General features: G+C 45.1%; 1 protein-coding gene across 2 annotated transcripts in view; it reads left to right on the top strand.

Annotated features, from left to right (window-relative positions):
• The window catches only part of OXR1 (oxidation resistance 1), a 199,356-nt gene that overhangs the window by 46,909 nt on the left and 129,054 nt on the right, over nucleotides 1-23,393 (top strand). For both annotated transcript variants that reach the window (XM_040354844.1, XM_040354845.1), the window contains exons 2-4: nucleotides 1,695-1,777; nucleotides 15,874-15,981; nucleotides 18,948-19,061. In XM_040354844.1, coding sequence (XP_040210778.1) covers nucleotides 1,695-1,777; nucleotides 15,874-15,981; nucleotides 18,948-19,061 — 305 coding nt within the window. The remainder of the gene's footprint in view (nucleotides 1-1,694; nucleotides 1,778-15,873; nucleotides 15,982-18,947; nucleotides 19,062-23,393) is intronic.

A 23,393-nucleotide genomic window follows, 5' to 3' on the forward strand; every position in this document is an offset into this window, starting at 1 on the left:
TTCTCGTCACTGCAAAATTATGGCGGACACATCGGACACTTTTGACACTATTTTGGGACCATTGTCATTTATACAGCGACCAGTGCTATACAAATGCACTGTTTACTGTGTAAATGACACTGGCAGGGAAGGGGTTAAACACTGGGGAGCGATCAAGGGGTTAAGTGTGTCCTATGTAGTGATTCTAACTGTGGGGGAGGGGGGGTTGGCAACATGTGACATGACAGCGATCACTGCTCCCGATGACAGGGAGCAGTAGATCCCTGTCATGTCACTAGACAGAACAGGGAAATGCCTTGTTTACGTAGGAATCTCCCTGTTCTGCAGCTCCGTGTCATGATCGCGGGACAACGGCGGATGTCGAGTCCGCCGGACCCGTGGGCACGGTCACAGAGCTTGCGGCAGGGGCGCGTGTGCGCCCGCATGGCATGAAATTCAAAGTAACGTATAGGTACGTTGCTTTGCGCAGCCGTGCCAATCTGCCGATTTGTATAGGTGCGTGAGCCGGTCAGCAAGCGGTTAAATAAAAAATATTTGATTTAAAGCGGGGGTTTACCCAGAATTTTTTTTTTTTTAACATTACATTCAGCCGAGTTGTCAGAATGACAATCTGCTTTTTTTTTTTTTAATTTTATCCCCGTACATACCGTATTTTCACCGCCGATTCCGGGTATGTCTTCTGCGGGACTGGGCGTTCCTAATTGATTGACAGGCTTCCGACCGTCACATACAGCGCGTCACGAGTTGCCGAAAGAAGCCGAACGTCGGTGCGCAGGCGCCGTATAGAGCCGACTCGCAGTCCGGCTTCTTTCGGCAACTCGTGACGCGCAGTATGTGACGGTCGGAAGCCTGTCAATCAATTAGGAACGCCCAGTCCCGCAGATTACATACCCGGAAGCGGCGGTGAAAATACGGTATGTACGGGGATAAAATAAAAAAAAAACAGCCGATTGTCATTCTGACAACTCGGCTGAATGTAATGTTAAAAAAAAATTTTTGGGTGAACTCCCGCTTTAAATAAAATAAAAAATCAGATTTTTTTTTTTTTTTTTAAATAATTGTATTTATATCCACCCTGAGCAGCCCTATGTTTGGGGGGGTGGGGGTGATTTGTAAAGGTGGTGGGGGGCTTCTATGCGTCAAGTGCGCTGTAAGTTGCGCTCCGCTCGACGACTCCATAGCTCTGCCATTAGCAACTACAGAAAAGTTTTTAGCCCCGATATAAATAAGCCGACTGACTTTTTTTTTTTTTCTTCCTGATTTGCAATTCTGCTTTCACGCCGGTTCCTGTAATGCCGCGGACAATTTGCTCTTTTGTTTTAATCAATTATAAAGTATGTCTGTCAAGCCTGTTTTTTTATTTTAAATGCACGTTTTTTTTCTAGCCGGTACATAAACGCCTCCTAATCGTTGGAGCTATCCTTTATTCCAGATAATAGGAAGCACAGCCCCGGCTAATGTATCACACTTGTCACAGTAGTTTATATTGGTTAAAGAGGAGGGAAAAAAAAAACGTTAACGCAGGCAGCTGGGTTTCAGTTAGACGGATTCTCCTCCGGTTCCAGATTGAAAGCCTTGTAACTGGTGAAATAGAATGTCTTGCAGCAGCAGCAGCCGTGTGCTAGCCAACAGCCTGTGACAATCCTGAAGGAGGAACATGAATCTAATGCGTACCTATCCTCATTACCCTTCAGATACCGGGCAGAAAAAGACCCTCGAGAAGAAAGATGGGCGACGGATGTCCTTCCAGAAGCCAAAGGGGACCATGGAGTACACGGTACGCTTTCCCCTTCTACTTCCCCCCCCCTTTTTCTTTCCTCATCCTGAATGACTATTGTGAAATCTCTTGGCTGTGACTTGTGTATATGGAACGTTCTGCTCAGATCTCAGTATTTATAATGTATAGACTCATCACTGGCCGCGTATCTCCAGCGCAGGCTACGGGTCACGGTGGGGAAATTTACCTTGACCTTGCCTGGATGAATAACCTTGCACGCTGCCTCTGCTTATTGCTATTGATTTTAAAGCTCAGAGATGATAGTTGTGTCTCCCCCCCCCCCCCCCGTCAGCCGGTGAAAATGGAGCCTTTGTGACTGCTATGTTCTTGAAATGACCCTCAAAACCCTCTGCTGCAGTTGGCTTCTCTGTTACTAGGGGCAACCGAATTTCAAATCACGCATATTCCGTGATGTCAATGTCGGTGTGAGCGGGGAATCAAACTGATCTGTGTTAGTCGGGTGTTTTATGTGTGTGTACGTCTGTTATCCTCAGTCTTGCTAGCTGTCCCTGTACTTTTAGTGCTCTCCAAGGGCTTTTGCATGAAGGCAGTTCAAAGAGCGTGGATAATGTGCAAAGTGCAGCAGCAGCCAATCAGATTTTGGCTTGCTGTGGTCAGGTCGCTGAACGAGCAGGGTCGATTGGTTCTTATGGGTTGCTGCACTTTGCTCGAAATGTTCTAAAGGTCTAATTCAAGTGGTTCTAAACCTTATAGTTCTTTTAAAGGGGAGTTCCAGCCAATATTTATGTTTATTAAAAGTCAGCAGCTACAAAAAGTGTAGCTGCTGGCTTTTAATAAACAGACACTTACCTGCTCCAGCGTTGCAGCGACGCGCCGGCCGGGGCTCCGCTCCTCTCCCCCCCTCCCCGGCCGGCGTCTTCATTGTCACTGTGGGCACCCGGCCGTGACAGCTTTTGGCTTCACGGCCGGGCACCCACTGCGCATGCGCGAGCGGCACTGCGCATGCGCGAGCGGCACTGCGCATGCGCGCGCGGCCCGGCGCTGCGCTGTTTGATTGGACAGGCGATCGCCTAGGACCTGTCACGTGTCCTAGGCGATCGCCTACAGGGAGGGGCTGCCAAAAGGCGATTAAGCTTAATCGCCTTTGCAGCCCCTCGGCGGAAGGAGGAAGTGGGACAGGAAGTCACCTTCTCATGAAGCCCCCACTCCCCCCCCCCCCCCCCCCCCCCCCCCCAAAAAATGACATGCCAAATGTGGCATGTAAGGGGGTGAGGAGTGGGATAAGCGGAAGTTCCATTTTTGGGTGGAACTCCGCTTTAAATAATAAACCATGCTATACTCACCTGCTCTATGTAATGGGTTTGCACAGAGCAGCCCCGATCCTTCTCTTCTGGGGTCCCCTGCTGGTTAGAGTGACCACATTTCCAAACTGCCATTCAGGGACACCTCCCCCTTCCCAGAAAGGTAGTGTATGAATCACAACACAGCCAGGGTGGCGGGTGCACGCTCTACACGGAAGCACTGATCATGCCCTCCAAAAAGGCCTCCACATCGAGTATTGTGCCTCTGCAGACATTCCCGGCCAGGACAAGTACTGTTAGTGAGTAAAGCAGTGATGTAGTGGCCTTTTTTTTGGGGGGGGGGGGGGGTAAGATCAGCCGGGTGGGGTGGGGTGGCTGTGTCTGTTTTATTCCGGGACACTATATTGTCCTGGAATGAAGGTGCACGGGACCCAGGACAGACCTGCAAAATGCGGGACTGTCCCGGGCAATCTGGGACATGTGGTCACCTTACTGCTGGTGCTCCTGGCTCCTCCTCTTTAGCAAGTGCCCCATAGGAAGCCACGTCCTATGAGGACAGTTGTGCAGGCTCATTCTAAAGCCATGCTGTCTGTGTCTATAGACACAGATGGCATGGCTCACCTTGCCCCCTCTTCACAGGTTTTGGTGGACAGCCGCAGGAGACAATGGCTCCCACTGCTATCAATCCTGCCGTATGAGGAGGGAGAGAGATGCTGCTTTTGGGCACAGTGCTGGGTCTAGATTGGGTTTGGGTAAGCATAAGGGGTGGGATCCTGGTCACAGAAGTTTATTTATTTATTTATTTATTTATTTTTTTACCTTAAAGTGGATGTAGAGAATACGATTTCCTATCATCTGTGCCCAGTCTTGCCACACAGAGTTAATCCAGCGCTGAGCAATCCTCTTTTTATTGTTCAGTAAAAATAAAAACGACTTCCAGATAAAGACCAAAGTCCTTGCTTGAGTGACAGGTTATTTACATATCTTGTGCACTAGCTTGCAGACATGCACAGCTTCTGTAAAGTGCACAATTCACATCCCCCTCCTCTCCCCTCCTCTTCTCTCCCCTCCTCTTCTCTCCCCTCCAGCTCTCCCAGGATTGGCTGTCTTTCCTGTGTTTTGATTAAATGTTTTCAAAATATGGGGTGATCCACAGTTCAGTGTAAACAGCCATCAGAATATACATAGACAAGAAGCTGTGCATGTCTGCAAGCTAGTGCACGAGATATGTAAATAACCTGTCACTCAAGCAAGGACTTTGGTCTTTATCTGGAAGTCTGTTTTATTTCACTGAACAATAAAAAGAGGATTGCTCAGCGCTGGATTAACTCTGTGTGGCAAGACTGGGCACAGATGATAGGAAATCGTATTCTCTACATTGTGACATAAAAAAAAATTTTTTTTTTTGGATTTACATCCACTTCAAGGCTTCATGTACACAGGACGTTGTTTAACCTCTCCTGAACAAAATAACTTGACCGCTAGAAACCTGCGTCTAAAAATGGCCGTTTAGTCGCGTTTAACTGCATTTGCGTCTAGAAGCATTTGCATTTTTAATTTGAATTTTTTGGGGTCAAAAATGTCTGTAAACAAAGCGCTACTAAACGCGAGTTACTGTGTTTAGCCACATTTGACGCTTGAAATGCCTCTAGACTCTGAACTCTGAACTGAGCTTCTGAACGCATTTTTTTGGGTGTTCCAGAAAAAGCCTCCAAACTGCCTAGAAACAACTAGAAACAATCCTGTGTACATGGACTGATAAAATAACACGAAGGAGAGTGCAGCAGCAATGTACATGATGTATTCATTAAAGTGATTGTAAAGGTTTATTTTATTTTTTTTAATAACAAACATGTCATATTTACCTGCTCTGTGCAAGGGTTTTGCACAAAGCGTCCCCGATCCTACTTTTTTGGGGTCCCTCCACTGGCGTTCCTGGCTCCTCCTCCTTCTCGTGTGCACCCACGGAGAGCCACATTCCATGGGGGCACTCGTGCGGGTGCGCTCCCATCCATTGACACAGACATCGAGATTTGGCCCCACCCCCTGGCTCCTGTGTCACTGGATTTGATTGACAGCAGCAGGAGCCAATGGCTCCCGCTGCTCTCAATCTATCCAATGAAGACCCGAGACAGTGGCTGGAGCTGCTCTTCTTGTCCTCGATGCTGGAACGATCCGGCTCAGGTTAGAAAAAGGGGGGCTTTGGGGGGAAGCTGCACCACAGAAGGTTTTCCACCTTAATGCGTAGAATGCATTAAGGTGAAAAACAGTGAGGCCCGGATTCACGTAGATCCGTGCATTTTTACGGCGACATAGCGTATCGTATTTATGCTACGCCACCGTAATATCAGAGAGGCAAGTGCTGTATTCACAAAGCACTTGCCTCCTAAGTTACGGCGGCGTAGCGTAAATGGGGCCGGCGAAAGCGCGCCTAATTCAAATGAGCATGAGGGGGCGTGTTTTATGTAAATGTTTGGTGACCCGACGTGATTGACAATTTTTACGAACGGCGCATGCGCCGTCCGTGTACATATCCCAGTGTGCATTGCTCCAAAGTACGCCGCAAGGACGTCATTGGTTTCGACGTGAACTTAAATTACGTCCAGCCCCATTCACGGACGACTTGCGCAAACGACGTAAAATTTTCAAATTTTGACGCGGGAACGACGGCCATACTTAACATTGGCTACGCCACCTAGGGGGCAGCTTTATCTTTACGCGGCGTATCTCTTACGGAAACGGCGTATCTTTACTGCGACGGGCAAGCGTACGTTCGTGAATCGGCGTATCTAGTTATTTACATATTCTACGCCAAAATCAACGGAAGCGCCACCTAGCGGCTAGCTAAAAAATTACACCCTAAGATACGACGGCGCAGACCGTCGTATCTTAGCTAGGTTTAAGTGTATCTCAGTTTGAGCATACACTTAAACTTACGACGGGCTTAGATTCCGAGTTACGTCGGCGTATCTAATGATACGCCGGCGTAACTCTTTGTGAATCCCGGCCCTGAGGGTTTACTTTAAAAAAAAAAAAAATGGTAGTAAAGACTCTTGACCTACTGTGCGCCATGTAAAGTATTGTGAAATGACTTACACCTAGGTGTTTTTCATGGTATACCAATCTGCGCCATTTAGGAGATTTCACCTGACTTTTTGTTGGCATGGTCACTGGCGCATGCTCCTTTTGTCCCCAATTGATGGCACGCTCGATGTGCCATCAGTCTCTTCATACGGGTGCTGTGCCTCCATCATAGCACTTCACAGCATTGCATAGAAATCCCACAAAATTTCAGACCCATTAGTATTATTGATCACTACGCACGTGCGAGACATGAGAAAAGAAGGCAGTATACCGCTATATGGAATCGGACACCGCAAATATGGCGACGGCTTTGGCCAGATCACAGGAGCTAGGGTCACTGCTCTCTTGTGTATGGCCACACTTTCAAGCTGAAATCCCGATATCGATATTTTTGCATGGTTACATTAGTCCAGCTTGGATCAATATTAAACTGTATATTCCATACCTGGTAAATCCCTGTGGATGCAGAGAATCACTTCTGCACTGCTGCTATGCTGAGCGGCTGCCATGCTGCATAGTAACCAACGAGGGTTGCTCGCTCAGTGCAGTTTCCATTCAGAGAACGATACGCATTTTCTCAGTGAATACAAGGCATGCTCTGATTGGATGAGATGGAGAAGTGAGGTTGTGATGTCACAATCTCTACCTTGTCCAATCAGACAATGCCCTGTTTTCAATTAGCAAAAAATTCAAGGCATTTTATAAATTGTGCCCATGCTAAGCATTCGACACCCTGTCGTTACTGGGCAGCTGCCCAGCATGGGACCTGAAATCTAGCAAGGGTCAATGTAGAAGCGACAACTACTGCAGTGATTCTCCGACTCCACGCGGAATCGGCCAGGTGTGCAATTTACATACTTCCAATGGTCCAAGTTGGAGCAATGTAACTATGCAAAAATATCCACACCTGGAATTCGGATTCAAAGCTTTTCAGGTATGTCAATTTTGATATAGTTCATATAGGATTGGACCAATGTAATCATGTATGTGCCATATCTGTGGCATCCCTGTGGAAAGCTGCAAATTATTGTAGTAGGCACCGCCCACGGCTGCATATTGAACACAGGACGTTACTCACTCGGCACACGCAGGGCTGGCCCTACCATGGGACCCGATGGTACCATTGTACCAGGCAGCACTTTCAGGGGGGCAGCAAATTTCCTGCCCGCACGCCATCCCATTCCGCCAGCTCCACTCTCCATTCCACTGTGGGGCTAATTGCCGCCCGACCGCTCCTCCCGTTCCGCTCTCCGCTCCACTGTGGGGTTAATTGCATGAATAGAGCCATAACAGGTCCTTTTTATACTCCTACTGCGGGGAGATGCTGTGAATGTTCACAAAGTCTCCCCACAGGAATGTAGTCCCAAGGGAGGGGGCCAGCACGCTGACTAACCCCCAACCAGAACGGCTCAGATGATGGGGGCGAGCTTACTGAGGAGAAACAGGAAGTGAAAAATTCAGACAAAGGGAAACAAACATTTAGAAGGGAAATCAAAGGAAAAGGTAAGTGAACCAACAATGCACTAGCTTAAAGGAACCTATTTAGAAGAAAAAAATTAACCTTTACAATCCCTTTGAGGAAATGCATCTGGAATGAGCGACCGCCGGTGTTCACAATACAGTATATCCACTGCTTGGCACGGACCTTGATGCTAGTGGAGATCACTACAATGATTTCCAGCTTCCACAGGGATCACACAGGTATGGCACATATACACTTACTTTGGTCCAAGCTGGTGTACAAATCTCCATACCTCAGATTCAGCTTTAATATTATGTTTTCTATATTCTGTTTTTGCTCTGTCATTTCTCACTTATGTCTATAGAGGGTTTATCAGCTGTTTGATTAATTTAAGTAATTGATGACCATGTTCCTTATTTTATCTGTCATTCCTGACCTATGCTAGCTTATATTAATGGGAACTGTGTCCTACCCTGTAGCCTTTTATTGCTCAATACACATACGGCCTTCCTTTCCGTATCATAGTCCACAGGGCTTGGTAGGTCCTGGGAAAAAACACATTCATTGGTGCTCTGGTGGGGAGACCACTTCCCAAAAGTTTCCAGGTTTGCTTACCCATTTTTGACCTTTTTGGGCCTATTCTGACACTTCTCGTCTACGTGTAAAAAAAATTACTTGTATAGTAATGGAACATTTTATATATATATATATATATATATATATATATATATATATATATATATATATATATATATATATATATATATATATATATAAAGCAGAGACCCAAGAGAATAAAATGACAGTCATTGCAATTTTTTATGCCACACGGTATCAGCGCAGTGGTTTTTCAAACACAATTATTTTTATTTTATTTAAATACACTTTCATTATATTGAACATGCTGCACTTTTTTTTATTTTTTATTATTATTATTAACTTTATTGCTATCACAAGGGATAAACAACATCTCTTATGCAAGCATGGGCTGTGACAGGTCCTCTTAATGGAGAGATCTGGGGTAGACCTCCATATCTCTCCTTGGTCTGATCAATTGCTAACGGCCAGGTAAATAAATACCGAAAATGACAAAATCCTTGACGTTTTCAGGGTCAAAGAGAGCGAGGAACTATATTGGTTCCTCTTTCTCTGTGTAATGTTGCTGGTCGGAGCGCTCCCGGGTCCACGATCGCATGGCAGAGCCCTCGAGAGATGGAGGCGGGAAGGGGGACCCCCTTCTGCCACCCGCAGAGGTAATTGAGTGGCTATTCTGCCCCTCAAATCCCTTCTAAAAAGCGAAAAGCCTGGTGAAAATTGTAATACTCGGATGATGCCTGTAGCTTGCAGACATCATCCCGGTATAACCACTAACAACAGAGGATGTTATATGACTGCCTACGGTCGGCAAGTGGTTAAATGATAAACATTTTGGGCCAGATCCACAACGAGCGGGCGCAACGTAACTTTTGTGATTTAAGTTACACCGTCGCAAATTGCCCAAGTTAGTGCCCGATCCACAAAGCACTTACCTGGAAATTTGCGGCGGTGTATCCTAAATCAGTCCGGCGCAAGGCGGGCCAATTCAAATGGGGCGAGTCCCATTTAAATTAGGCGCGCTCTCGCGCCGGACGTACTGCGCATGCTCCCGACGCTATTTTCCTGACGTGTTTTGCGCGAAGTTACGTTGCGCGGAAGGTTTTGTGAATCGCGACGTGTAAAAAAGAGATACGGCGGGAAAAAAAAAAATGTTTAAAAAAATTTGACAGCGACGCGAGAAAGACGGGTATACTTTTACATGGTGTACTAACTTTACACTTTGTAAAAGTAGCCCTATGTTTGCGACGGCAAACTAACACTTACGGCGACTTAACGAAGGGAAAAAGCTTTGTGGATCTCCGTAAGTGCTAATTTGCATACCCGACGCTGGATTACGATGAGAAATGCCCCCAGCGGCGGCCGCGGTACTGCATCCAAAGATCCGACAGTGTAAGTCCATTACACCTGTCGGATCTTAGGACTAGCTATGCGTAACTGATTCTATGAATCAGCCGCATAGTTAGAAACAGGGATACGACGGCGTATCAGCAGATACGCCGTCGTATCCCTTTTGTGGATCTGGCCCTTTATACTTGCCTGCTCTGTGCAATGGTTTAGCACAGAGTGGCCCCAAACCTCCTCTTCTGGGGAAAACTGCTAGCTATGGGGGCACTTATGCGGGCTTGATCCCCCTACCTTTGCAGCTTAAAGGGTCACTAAAGGAATTTTTTTTTTAAGCTAAATAGCTTCCTTTACCTTGCTGCAGTCCTGGTTTCATGTCCTCATTGTTCGTTTTTGCATTCATGTTGCTGTAAATCCTCTCTGTTCTGGACACTTCCTGGTTGCCTGTTTCCTGATGACCACAGTACTGGGAGATTTCTCACGGTGGTCACTAATCAAGGAGGTGTGAGTAAAACTAAACTGGATTGGTGCTGAGGAGTTTTAGACAAAGTATCACTGCTCTCTATTGGCTGACTGCCCTCTAGTGGCTCTCTGTACATCAGAGAACCAGGAAACAACAGCAAAAACGAAACTACACTGCAGGCACATTATATGATTGTTTTTTTTATCTATTTTTAATCATTTTTAAAAGGAATCAGTTAACTATTATGTCTCTATGCCCTGTAAACAGTCATTTCAGCAAAAAAAAAAATTTCCTTTAGTGACCCTTTAAGCAGTAACGGTTGGGGAATGGTAAACGGCACCTCTTAACCATATGCTTTTACTGCCCCCCTACAGCCACAACTGTAAGCATAGCCTTAAAGTGTTAGGCAGATACATACTGTACACAATTGCAGCACATAAACTATATTGTCAAAAGTATTGGGACACCTGCCTTTACACGCACATGAACTTTAACGGCGTCTTAGTCTGTAGAGTTCAATATTGAGTTGGCCCACCCTTTGCAGATGTTACAGCTTCAACTCTTCTGGGAAGGATGTCCACAGGGTTTAGGAGTGTGTCTATGGGAATGTTTGACCATTCTTCCAGAAGCGCATTTGTGAGGTCAGGCACTGATGGACAAGAAGGCCTGGCTCAGTCTCCACTCTAATTAATCTCAAAGGCGTTCTATCGGGTTGCGGTCAGAACTCTGTGCAGGCCAGTCAAGTTTCTATACCCTAAACTCGCTCATCCTTGTCCTTTATTGATCTTGCTTTCTGCACTGGTCCAAATCATTTTTTTTATTTTTTTTTCAGGGGTTGGGCTTGGCCCCTTAGTTCCAGTAAAGGGGTTTCAGCATACCAAGACATTTTGGACAATTTCATGCTCCCAACTTTGTGGTTAAAGTTTGGGGGTGAACCCTTCCTGTTCCAACATTACTGCACACCAGTGCACAAAGCAAGGTCTATAAAGACATGGATGAGCGAGTTTGCAGACCAGTCAAGTGCCTCCACTCCAGAGTCCTGACCTCAATCTGATAAAACACCTTTGGGATGCATAGAATGCATTAAGGGGAAATGCATTCCCCCCCACTGTGGAGATTGACCTCTCCATTTGTCCTAATGACCATTATTGCAAAAAACAGAAAGTTGTTTTAGGGCCAGTTCACACCAGATGCAGTTCTGTATAGTTTTGTGTGCATTTTTTCTGCACTGGAAATGCATGCACAGTGTTTTCCATGTATTCCATGCGGAACATGGCCTTGGGGCAGCGGGGAGAGCAAATCCGGCCCTGCCTGCCCCAGTGACAACTTATCACCAGACCTGAAGTAAGGGACATACCTTCAGGAGCAAGAATACAATTGTCTAGACATGCACTTTAAAGTAAAGCAAGTAATCGATGAAGCAAGGTGACCCCTTCCATTCCTCACGGCCTTCTAAGATCAGGACTTTCCCGGGTTCATTGCTGAGTAGGAGCGGATAACACTCTCTTACTCTTGTGATTATCAGAAGATTTTCTCTGTCACTGCTGTCTTTGATATCACACCTTCTGCTGCACCAGTCAGTTCTGAAATATTCTTACTCTTATTTCATGTTTTACTGCTTGGGCGGGCCCATTGGGCTTGTATTGTTGGTACAACAAAAAGCCTTGCACTATATACAGTACAGTATGTCAGTTAACGTTCGATGTTTTTTTGGTCTTGTGCCGTGAACGTCTCTCTTTGCATAATAAGACTCCAGAAAGCACATCTTTCAGTGTACTGCCATTGCTGTCCAATAAACTGTGTAAGAGTGCTAAAGTCAGAATTGTTATCTCATTTAACAGTGCCCAGACTTTCAACGTTAAAGTGTTCATTACATATGCATTACAAAATTGTATCCTGCCTTCGTTTGTGTATTGTTTTGCCATAATGAATGCATGGACTATGTAGATTTTTACATAGTTGCATTGGTCCGTCTATGCATATACCATACCTTGCTGATCTCCATGGAAGCTGGAAAACTCTTTAGTCGACACCACTACAACTGTGATCTCCACTAGCTTCTGGGTCCCTTGCAGAGTGACAGCAGCCCCCTTATACTTACCGGAGCCCCATCTCTGTCCAGTGATGTCCACGAGTGTCTCGGCCATCTGGGACTCTCCCGCTGCTGTCAAAGTCGGTCAGCCAATCGGGGAAAAAGAGGGGGCGGGCCAAAGAGGGGGCGGGCCAGGCTGCAGCTCTGTCTGAATGGACACAGGGAGCTTTGGCTCGGGTGCCCCCATAAGAAGTTGCTTGCTGTAGGGGGCACTCAATAGGACGGAGGGACCAGGAGCGTAGAAAAGGGAGAATCGGGGCTGCTCTGTGCAAATCCACTGCAACAGAGCAGGTACGTATAACATGTTTGTTATTTTTATTTATTTTTTAAAACAAGACTTTATAATCCCTTCAATAACTCTGTTAGGAATCCATCGGTTAAATTTAAAGCAAGTTGGCCCACACACGATCGGTTTTGACCATCAGACCATCAGACCGGTGTCATCTGTTTAACCTATCGTGTGTGTACGAAGCCTAAGGTTTCTGCTGGCCACAGATAATTATACATCTGGGGTGGAGGGGTATGTTGGGGAGGCAGGTAAAAGGATAATTGCACTTCCGATGAAAGTTATCATTTAAAGGATTTCAGCCACAATTGTGTTATCTGTATAAAGTGCAGATCGTGCCATCAGTGGATCTCCGGAGAGTGTTTGGTCTTTTTCCCAATTGCCAGTTTTCTATTCATCTCTGCTCATGAACCGGAGAAGGGTAGAGACGGACCAGTGCTTCTGCAGCGAGATGATCACCTGACTTGCAGGGCACGGTGTGAGCTAGATTAGTCTTGGGTTTATTTTAAAATGAACTTGGCTTTTTGCCCTTCTAGGCTAAATTGATAGGTTCCCATGATAGCAACTCTGCAATGTGTTCAGTTTTTTATTATTATTTGTATTTATTGTTTTCCACCTGTGTCTAATAAGGATGAGCTCCGGCGTGTTCGCATAGAACACGTGCAGAGCCCGCCAGGAAGTGAGCACGGCGCTGTGCTAATCACAGCCAGGGAGACATTGCCCCGATGCTCGGCTGCAGGGATCGTGAAATGTCTCTCTGGCTGTTATTAACGCAGCGCCGTGCACACTTCCTGGCGGGCTCTGCACGTGTTCTATGCGAACACGCCAGAGCTCATCCTTAGGCCCCGTACTCACGACCAAACATGTCTGCTGAAACTGGTCCGCGGACCAGTTTCAGCAGACATGTATGGCCGTGTGTAGGCCCGAGCGGACCATTTTCGGGCGGATCGGACAGGTTTCCAGTGGACAACTGTTTCCTGGACTTGCTTTAAAACAGTCCGCTGGAAACCTGTCCGCCCGGACATGTACGGTCGTCTGTACAGACCTACCGTACATGTCTGGCCACCCGCCATCCCGAAGTCATTCGACGCATGCGTTCAAGCCTTTTAAAGGCAGGCCGCCCACGTCGCCGCGTCATTGTTGCGGCGACACCGCGTCATCGACGCGGCGACACCGCGGACACGCCCCGCGTATTGTTTACGCGTGGACCTCTGTTCGATGGTGTGTACGGCCATCGAACAGAAGTCCCCGGGCAGACATGTCCGATGAAAACGGTCCGCGGACCGCTTTCATCGGACATGTCTGCTCGTGAGTACTCGGCCTTAGTGTCTAATTGGAGAAAATTCCCTTCATCAAGGCCATCTTACTCCCCGGGCAATACTGGGAACTGCCCAGGGGCCCCAGATGCATGTAGAGCAGTGATGGTGAACCTTGGCACTCCAGATGTTTTGGAACTACATTTCCCATGATGCTCAACTACACTGCAGAGTGCATGAGCATCATGGGAAATATAGTTCCAAAACATCTGGAGTGCCAAGGTTCTCCATCACTGATGTAGAGCCTCTGCAGTACCATGCACCTTTGCTGAGGGCTGCATTTTCCATCTGCAGAAACACGCAGCTTTCTTGTGTGACTCTTCCCTTGGTTAAAGTGGAGTTCCACCCATAAATATAACATTACATCAGTAGTTTTAAAAAAAATGTCATTAGTCCTTTAAGAAATTTTTTTTTTTTTTTAGATGCCTTCAAAGTGTTGTTGCTAGGCAGAATAGTTAATCTTCCCACTTCCTGCACCTAGGTGCTTAAGCTTCCTAACCTACACCGCACAGACTCCTGGGAATGTAGTGGGTGTAACTTTCCAGGAGTCTGTGCACTCCCCAGTCTAGAAGAATCATGTGACTTGGACAGTACAGGTGCTGAAACCTGATCTGAAACATATTACACTGCTTGTGCAGCACTGAGCATGTGCAAGATCTGCAAGGCTGAAATCCAGGAAGTCATACAGTCTGGCTTCATGATGTCCACACTTAAGATGACCCCAGTCAATTTCTATTTTTATAAAGTGTCTGAATGCTGTAACAACCTAACAAAACGGACCTTAGTTTACAGACTAACTTTACTAGAATACATTAAGCTTGTGTATTACAGGGGTATTTATATTTAAAAAGTGAAATTGTGGCCGGAACTCCGCTTTAATAGCCCTGTTTTAATGTCAGTGCTTCCATGGGGTTATCAACTTACCCCTACATGACCGTGCTTGTGTCTGATAATCCTCTAACGCAATGGACACTGCATCATTGATATATGCTGTGCTATACTCAGATGGACCAGTTGTCCCAAGGGGCTTCAGCAGGCAGTGTGATAGGCGAGTGAAGCAAAGGTAAGTATTAGTAGCAGGGGGGAAAAAAGCAGTTATTTGCCTTTACCACTTACATACCATGTGAATTCCAGCACTCTTCTCCTACCAATTTTTTGCTAGAAATTACAACTTTATGTCACACGGTATTTGCGCAGCAATTTTTCGAATGCGTTTTTTTTTTTTTTTAGAAAAATAAATGCATCACGTGTGATTTGAACATCGTTTACAAATGCAGACACAACCTACATATGCAAGGACACGGAAAGGCGACGCCTTAATTTTGTATTTTTTTTATTGTTAATTTTACTTTTACATTTTTTTTTCTTTTTTTATCACTTCTATTCCTATTACAAGGAATTTAATCATCCCTTGTAATACGAATAGTGCATGACAGGTCCTCTTTATGGAGAGATGTGGGGTCTAGAAGACCCCACATCTCCCCTCCAGGCTGGAAAGCATGAGATTCCCCAAAAAATTACAGATTTCAGGCTTTCCAGCAGAGTCTCCAGCATTGTTTGCTTCTGCTGGCCTGGATGTGACATCATAGTGTCTCGCCCGGGCCTCAGAGTTCTAGAGAGTGCTGGCGACCATCTAGCCCTTGGTTTTCTCTGACTAACTTCCGGTGCTGGCGGATTCCTTCCCCGGCTTGCCAATCACACGGGCGAGCCGGTAGAAGCACCGGGTGGAGGGGAGGGCGGGCTGCCTCCCACCTATAAGAAAGATCAGGCGGCTGAACGGCCACTATGATTGTTCTTGCAGTGAAAAGAAAAATTTATATCTGAATGATGCCTGGCATCATTCAGATATCACCACTGAAATCCCATGTTTTTGTATGACGTTCTGCGATATGGAAGTGGTTAAAGTGATTTAAGAAACCTAACATATACCCAGTGATGTGACTGGCCTCAGGTGATACACTGAGATGAAACAAATCCCACCTCTGTCACCTTTTTTCTCTTGGTGTCAGGAAAACTTGTCAGATAAATGGGACAGCAGACAGAAATGACACTGGAGCGAGACAAGTATACACAATATGCTTTGTTCATATTTCAGGTCTGAGGTTTACAACCACTTTAACTTAACCTCTTCCTCCTGCAAAATTGAATTGCAGAACTTTTCCTGTTTTAATTGATGTTTCTTCTGTTCTACAGGTGGAATCCAGGGATTCGTTGAACAGCATTTCCCTGAAGTTTGACACAACACCAAATGAGCTGGTTCAGCTCAATAAGCTTTTCTCCAGAGCGGTCGTACCTGGACAAGTATGCTCTCTGTATATTATTTGATTGTATTTTATTTAGAGCACAGGATCTCATCCAGTGGTATGTGTACCTCAAGACATACCTTCTCTTACTTTTTATATATGGTGTTTTTGCATATATTTTCCTTGTTCAAAACTAAAATATAGCATTTTTTTTAAATCCTACATTCTTCTTAAATCATTTGAATCAAAAAGGGCTGGCAACTCGGATGCTCCTGAATACAAGTACTTTATTGGTTACATGGGTATAGGCTATATACTGACGCGTTTTGGCTAAGAAGTTTTCATCAAAGTAAATCCTTCTTATTAAATCAAGTTTAATATGAATTATACATGAATATATCACATTCACAAGGCGGCCAGCCGCAAGAACTGTAGACCCCTTCTTAATTTTGCCAGGTTAATTTTACCGCTATGCTGTCAATGGCTTGTGAATAAACCGCAGGAGCTCAGATTCTACACAGATGAGGAGATATCCCCTTGCTCTTTCCCTTACTCCCTTGTAGATATGCGTTGTACAGCTTTTTAGGTAGCCTGAGTGTGCATGCTGAGTTGGGCTTCAAAAAGCATTGACTGTGCAATCATTGTCATAGATGCACCCTGTAGCTAAAGGTTCTACTTGTAAAATAAAGGAATGGTATGCAGGCTATGAAAATAATTTATTAACTTGTAGTCCTAAAAAAAATAATACCATGGACCAAAAATCATCATTCTCATGTCTCTTTTAATACAAGCTCATACTTTCACCAATCAGGGCAAAATAACAGATTGCTTTTAGTAGGCAGGGTAAGGAGGACATACTTGCCTCCTATTCACTTGTGTGAGCATCCTATGAAGGTATTTAAAGCGTTACTCTAAAAAAATAAATATATATATATATTATAGATCCTGCTCCTTTTTAAGCATTAATAACAGCACAGTGCTCGTGCTGTGTAATCTGGCCCCTTCTATCACTTGAAATACCTGGCTGATCCTGACTGGCTATGCCCTCCCCTCTGTAAACTGACCACAGTTTATCATGGCTGCTGAGCCCTGACACCGTGGTCAGATGCATTCCCCCTCCCCCTTCTGTCAACTGCTGCTGAAATAACTTTGTGAGATTCACACAATCCCCTGTCTTTCATAATACTAAGTGCCCTGTATATGTGCCTTATTAAAAATATCCTGTTCTATACCTGATTTCCTAGTGGCCCTCACGTGCCCGGCTGGCTCTCCCCTCACGTGAGTAGCGCTAAAAAAACGGTATAGAACAGTATATTTTTCATAAGACACATATACAGGACACTTGGTATTAAGAAAGACAGAGGATTGCGTGATACTTATGAAGTGCTTGATGAAGGCTTCTTGGCCAAATGTACATGTACCACATGTACCCATGTAACCAATAAAGTACTTTTATTCAAGAGTTTTTGAGTTGCCAGACCTTTTTGATTCAAATAATTATGAAGTGAGTTTGCAACCACTTTAGGTTCCAGGCCAATACAGGGTTAGAGCTTACACAGGGCTATAAGGGCCCTTCCCATGAGTCCCCATGGGACAGCACTTGAGCCCAGTGGGTGCTAAATTGTGAGAGGCAATGGGACTGTAACGTGTCCCGCCATATGTGGAAATTTCCTCTAGTAGGGAGCTCTATAATTGACAGTTCCCAATATTTTCAGAAATGTAAAAAACTTTAGCGATGGATTGAAATAAAAGTGCACACATTTTGAGGGTACATATATACATGTCGGAAGTGCTAATTGAGATGAAGTTATGCACATTCTGGGATTCTCAGTAAACTTTCACCAGTTTTTTAAGTTGCCAGGTTCATTTCTTTTCCAAGAACATGCAGCTGGCAGCTGTCTTGATGGCCACCATGGGAATACGTTTCACACCCTGTCCTCAGAAGAAAGGGGAAAAAGCCACTCCCCCTAAAAGCCAAGGTTAAGCTTCAGCTAGGAGCGAAATGCGTTAGTATGGGTGCACCTGGTGGACTTGTCCATGCACTGATTTGCTTTTAATAAATTTCACCTTGGCTTTTACAGTGAGCACTTTTTTATCCATCTGAGGAATGAGGTGTTGGACATGGAGCGGTTGACAACCGTGGGGGAGTCTCCTCCTGATGCTGCGTGGCTGGGGAGAAAAGTGAAGCCAGTAGTGGAATATTGTTTCTCTTTATTGTGTATATGACACCATTGTGTCTTTTTCTACATATAAATGTACATACAAATTTACTTTTCTATACTCTCAGTGTTTGTGTCACTTTTAAAGTCCCACCCTTAGGGGGGTAGTTTTGTTCTTTCTATATGTAACAGGGATGTGGTGACTTACAAACACTTAAGCCTCGTTCACACGACCGAGTTTCTCGGCAAAAAACAGCAAGAAACTTGCTGGGTTTTTTTTGGGCCGAGGAAACCGGTCGTGTGTACACTTTTCGACGAGTAAACTGTTGAGGATCTCGTCGAGCCAAAAAGAGAGCATGTCTTCTTTTTCTTTGACGGGAATGGGGAAATTTGGCTCGCCGAGATCCTCGACAGCCTAACAAGGAACTCGACGAGAAAAGCGATGTGTTTCGCCCGCCGAGTTTCTCGGTCGTGTGTAAGAGGCTTTATACTCTCAAGATTGTGGGTTTCTTTTTTGCACATTCATGGGAATATATTGGTGTCTAAAAGCAGTTGAATTGGGATTATGTTGTATTTATCTGTAAATATACATGATGCCACATCAATGGCACCTCTGGAAAAAAAATGTCAGGTGCTTGGGTGATTCAGTATTACGATATAGATTATATATATATATATATATATATATATATATATATATATATATATATATATATATATTTAAAAAAAATTTCAAAGGCGTCATTGCTCTGTTTCCCTAGTGTACGTTTCTTCCTTCTATGTCCCTTTGGGATGTTTTAACTTTCTGCAAATAATGCCATATATTGTTTTTTTTTTTTAATTTTTTTATTATTCCTATTTAAAGCTGCTATACGTCCCTGACCCAGACTGCATTTCCAGTGTGGAGAGTTCCCCGTCCCTCAGTCCCATAAGTCCTCTATCTCCAACCTCATCAGAAGTGGAATTTGAGAAAACCATTGTAAGTATGGCGTATTTGTAGATCATTTCGTCCATGCGTTTATTTGCTTTTTGTTTTTGTTTTTTTGTTTTTTATTATTTAGGACTATACAAGCTTTGTGTGATTTGAGTTTATATGTTTTACAGCACCTGCATGTATATGTGATGTTCTATACTTTTACTGCAATCACCATCTCTACATAAGGCAGGGGTGCCCAACCAGTGGCCCGCGGAGCCCTCTGATGTGGCCCGCGGCCTCCTGCTCTGGGATGGAATAGAATAGAATACTGTTATTAAAAGTCAGTTTATTACTAAAATCACAGGCCCAGATTCACGTCCAGCGGCGTATCTCTGCGGTGGAGTAACGTTTCAAATTTACGTTACGCCGCCGCAACTTAGACGGGCAAGTGCTGTTTTCTCAAAGCACTTGCTCCGTAAGTTGCGGCGGCGTAGCGTAAATTGGCCGGCGTAAGCCCGCCTAATTCAAATTTGTATCAGGGGGGCGTGTTTTATGTAAAACTACTGTGACCCGACGTGATTGACGTTTTTGTGGAACGGCGCATGCGCCGTCCGTGGAATTTCCCAGTGTGCATTGCTCCAAAGTACGCCGCAAGGACGTCATTGGTTTCGACATGAACGTAACTGACGTCCAGCCCCATTCACGGACGACTTACGCAAACAACGTAACTTTTTCAAATTTCGACGCGGGAACGACGGCCATACTTAACATTGGCTGCGCCTCATATAGCAGGGGCAACTTTACGCCGGGAAAAGGCTAACGTAAACGTTGTAACTTTACTGCGTCGGCCGCGTGTACCTTCGGGAATTTGCGTATCTAGCTAATTTGCATAATCGGCGCGGAATTCGACGGAAGCGCCACCTAGCGGTAAAAAAAAATGCAGTTAAGATCCGACGGCGTAAGAGACTTACGCCTGTTGGATCTAATGGATATCTATGCGTAACTGATTCTAAGAATCGGGCGCATAGATACGACGGGTCAGATTCGGACTGTGTACATGGCGCTACGCCGTCGTAAGTCCTCTGAGAATCCGGGCCACAGTGTATATTTTGGGCATATCTGTTCTGCAGTGGTTACTGGGCTGCTTTTAAACTGATCCGCAAGTGCAGAGCAGTGCTGGTGCGGGTTACCTGCACTGAGCCATACACTTCTGTTATTACCTGCGAGTTTGGTGAGCTTTGCTGAAAGTGCACCAAACCTGCAAAATATAATAGAAGTCTATTGCAAAGTGCAGGAAAGCCAAAAGTACACTGCGTTGCACCAGTGGTGCGGGTAAACCGCAGCGCATCAGTGTGAAAGTAGCCTTGGGCCTGGCATGGACCTTTCACGCGGTCAGTCCGACAGTCTGACCAATTGGACCCTCCATTCACCTCAAATTGGTGGCAGACATAAACCGACTTGTGTTCTACCTCCAATATGATCCGCTAAAAAGTATCATGGGCTGTGTCCGTGTCCACTCTGCATATGCAGAGCAGACACAGACATGACATGCCACTCTGCTCATTGTTTATCGTGACCGGTTACCAAGTCACTTAAGTGGCCCTCGCTCTCCATAAGGTTGGTCACCCCTGACATATGGCCTAAAGAGATTGTGTAGTCTTCTCGTGTGTTTTTTTTTTTTTTTTTAGAAGTAGGCGTTTAAAAATCCGCTTGATTTATTCTTATTTATTTTTACAAATGTTTTACATCCTATAGTGTGTGTGTGTGTGTGTGTGTGTGTTTTTGCATATACTTTTGTAGTTGTATTTATAAATGGGGAAGACCTATTAGCTCTTTAGACATACAGGCTCAATGCTACATGATGGGGTTGATTTACGGTGCCCTCGTTCACATTGTATACGGCTTTAAAATCGTGCGACTTTAAAATTGCACGATTTTAGTGCAACTTTGGGTTCGACATCCATGTGTCTTCTTGCGCAGATGTCTAGTGAAGTTTCTCCCGAAATAGCCAAAAGTAGTGCAGGAACTACTTTTGCAAATCAGTGCCGCGCCGATTGGAATGGTGCCATTGCTGGCAATAGGCTGCGACTTGTCATGCAGTTTGATCTGCCAAATCACAGGACAAATTGCTCCAATGTGAACGAGGGCTAAAACTGAAGAGTGCAAAATCGGGTGCAATTCTGCATGGAAACCAATCTGCTTCCAGGTTTTGTTTTCAAAGCTCAAAGGAGTTGTAAAGTCAGAACGTTTTTTTATCTTCATGCATTAAGATAAAAAGCCTTCTGTTTACCTCAGCCCCCTTAACACTTACCTGTGCCTCCCTCTCTGTCCAGCCATGTCCACAAGTGTCTCAGCCGCATGAGGTTCTCCCTTCTGATTAGCTGAGACACAGCAGGGGCAGCCAATGGCAATCAATCTGCTGGCCAATCAGGAGAGAGAGGGGATGGGGCAGGGTTGGGGCACCTTGTCTAAATGGACACACAGATCTGTGACTCGGCTTGGGTGCCCCCATAGCAAGCTGCTTGCTGTGGGGGCACTGAACAGAAGGGAGGGACCAGGATCACATAAAAGGGACCTGAGAAGACGGAGCAGTTAAGTAAAGCATATTCGTTATTTTTGTAGGAAAAAAAACAATAGCTGGATTCAGAAAGAGTTAAGCCGGCGTATCAGTAGATACGCCGTCGTAACTCTGAATCTAAGCCGTCGTATCTTTAAGTGTATTCTCAAAATGAGATACTTAAATCTAGCTAAGATACGACGGCCTGCGCTGTCGTATCTTAGCGTTCTATTTAGGCCGGCTGCTAGGGGCGTGAACGCTGATTTACGCCTAGAATGCAAAAATCAGCGAGATACGCCTATTCATGAACGTACGCTTGCCCGTCGCAGTAAATATACGCCGTTTACGTAAGGCGTTTTCAGGTGTAAAGTTAGTCCAACAAAACCTGGCCTAGCCAATGTTAAGTATGGACGTCGGTCCCGCGTCGATTTTTGAAATTTTTGCGTAAGTCGTCCGTGAATGGGGCTAGGCGTAATTTACGTTCACGTCGAAACCAATAAGTCTTTGCGGCGTAAAGTGGTAATGTGGAGCATGCGCACTGGCATATGTCCACGGACGGCACATGCGCCGTTCGTAAAAAACGTCAATCACGTCGGGTCACGATTAATTTGCATAAAACACGCCCACCTCTTCACAATTTGAATTAGGCGCGCTTAGGCAGGCACATTTACGTTACACCGCCGTAACTTAGGACGCAAGTGCTTTGTGAATACAGCACTTGCCTCTCTAACTTACGGCGGCGTAGCGTAAATACGATACGCTACGCCGGCTCAAACATACGCCGCCCTACGTGAATCTAGCTACAAGACTTTACAATCACTTTAAATCCCTGCAAATAAAGGAGTTCTTTGGGGAACCCCAGATCACCAGAACTAGTTTCCCCATTGGAAGATTTCCTTGCTATTACTTTTCTGGGGACTTTCACTTTCAATGATAATGCTAAAGGGGACAAATTAAGAGGGTGAATCTCATTAAACGGGGACATAGACAGCAATAAGAAATGACAAGCGTTCTAATACTGCTCCACTCTATCCAAAGAAATAAAAGAAGAAAAAAAGGTAATTGCCACCGATTTGACATGTGATTCGACATGTCAAAATGCTCCAGTGTGAACCAGGGCTATATTGAACAAGCTGAAGTTAGAAGCTGATTGGCTACCATGCACAGCTGTACCAGGTTTTGCACTCTCCAGTTTTAGTAAATCAACTCCTATGGTTGCGCTTTATGCTGGCCATACACGGTTAGAAAATCGTTCAAAAATAATGGTCAGATTTCTAAAGACCTGTCAAACATACATGCAATAACGCCATCAGTGTTTCAATAATTATCAACCTATTATTATATACCTTTAAAAGCTTCCCTCGTGTGCATTGAACATATTTCATGCATAATCTGAACCTGTAAAGCAGTGGTCTCAAAGTACCGGCCTGCGGGCCATTTGCGGCCTGCGGACCAGTTATAAATGGCCCGCAGGCAGAGCGGAAGTGGGGGGGAGCAAAGCGGAAAAAAAAAATGATTTTTTTTTTGTGAGCTGGCGCCATCTGGTGGTGAGCCGTTGGTATTACAAGTTATTACCACCAAATGTGAGCTGGCGCCATCTGGTGGTGGCCGTTGGTATTACAAGTTAAGCATTACAAGTTAAACAGCAATTCTAATGTCATTTTACACTATTTTCACTGCCATCTTCTTCCCTCTAATTAGAACCCCCAAACATTATATATATTTTTTATCCTAACACCCTAGAGAATAAAATAGCGATCGTTGCAATACTTTCTGTTAAGCCGAATTTGCGCAGCGGTCTTACAAGCGCACTTTTTTGGGAAAAAAATTACACTTTT

Source organism: Rana temporaria, chromosome 5, assembly GCF_905171775.1.
Source record: "Rana temporaria chromosome 5, aRanTem1.1, whole genome shotgun sequence".
NCBI classification, from domain to species: domain Eukaryota; kingdom Metazoa; phylum Chordata; class Amphibia; order Anura; family Ranidae; genus Rana; species Rana temporaria.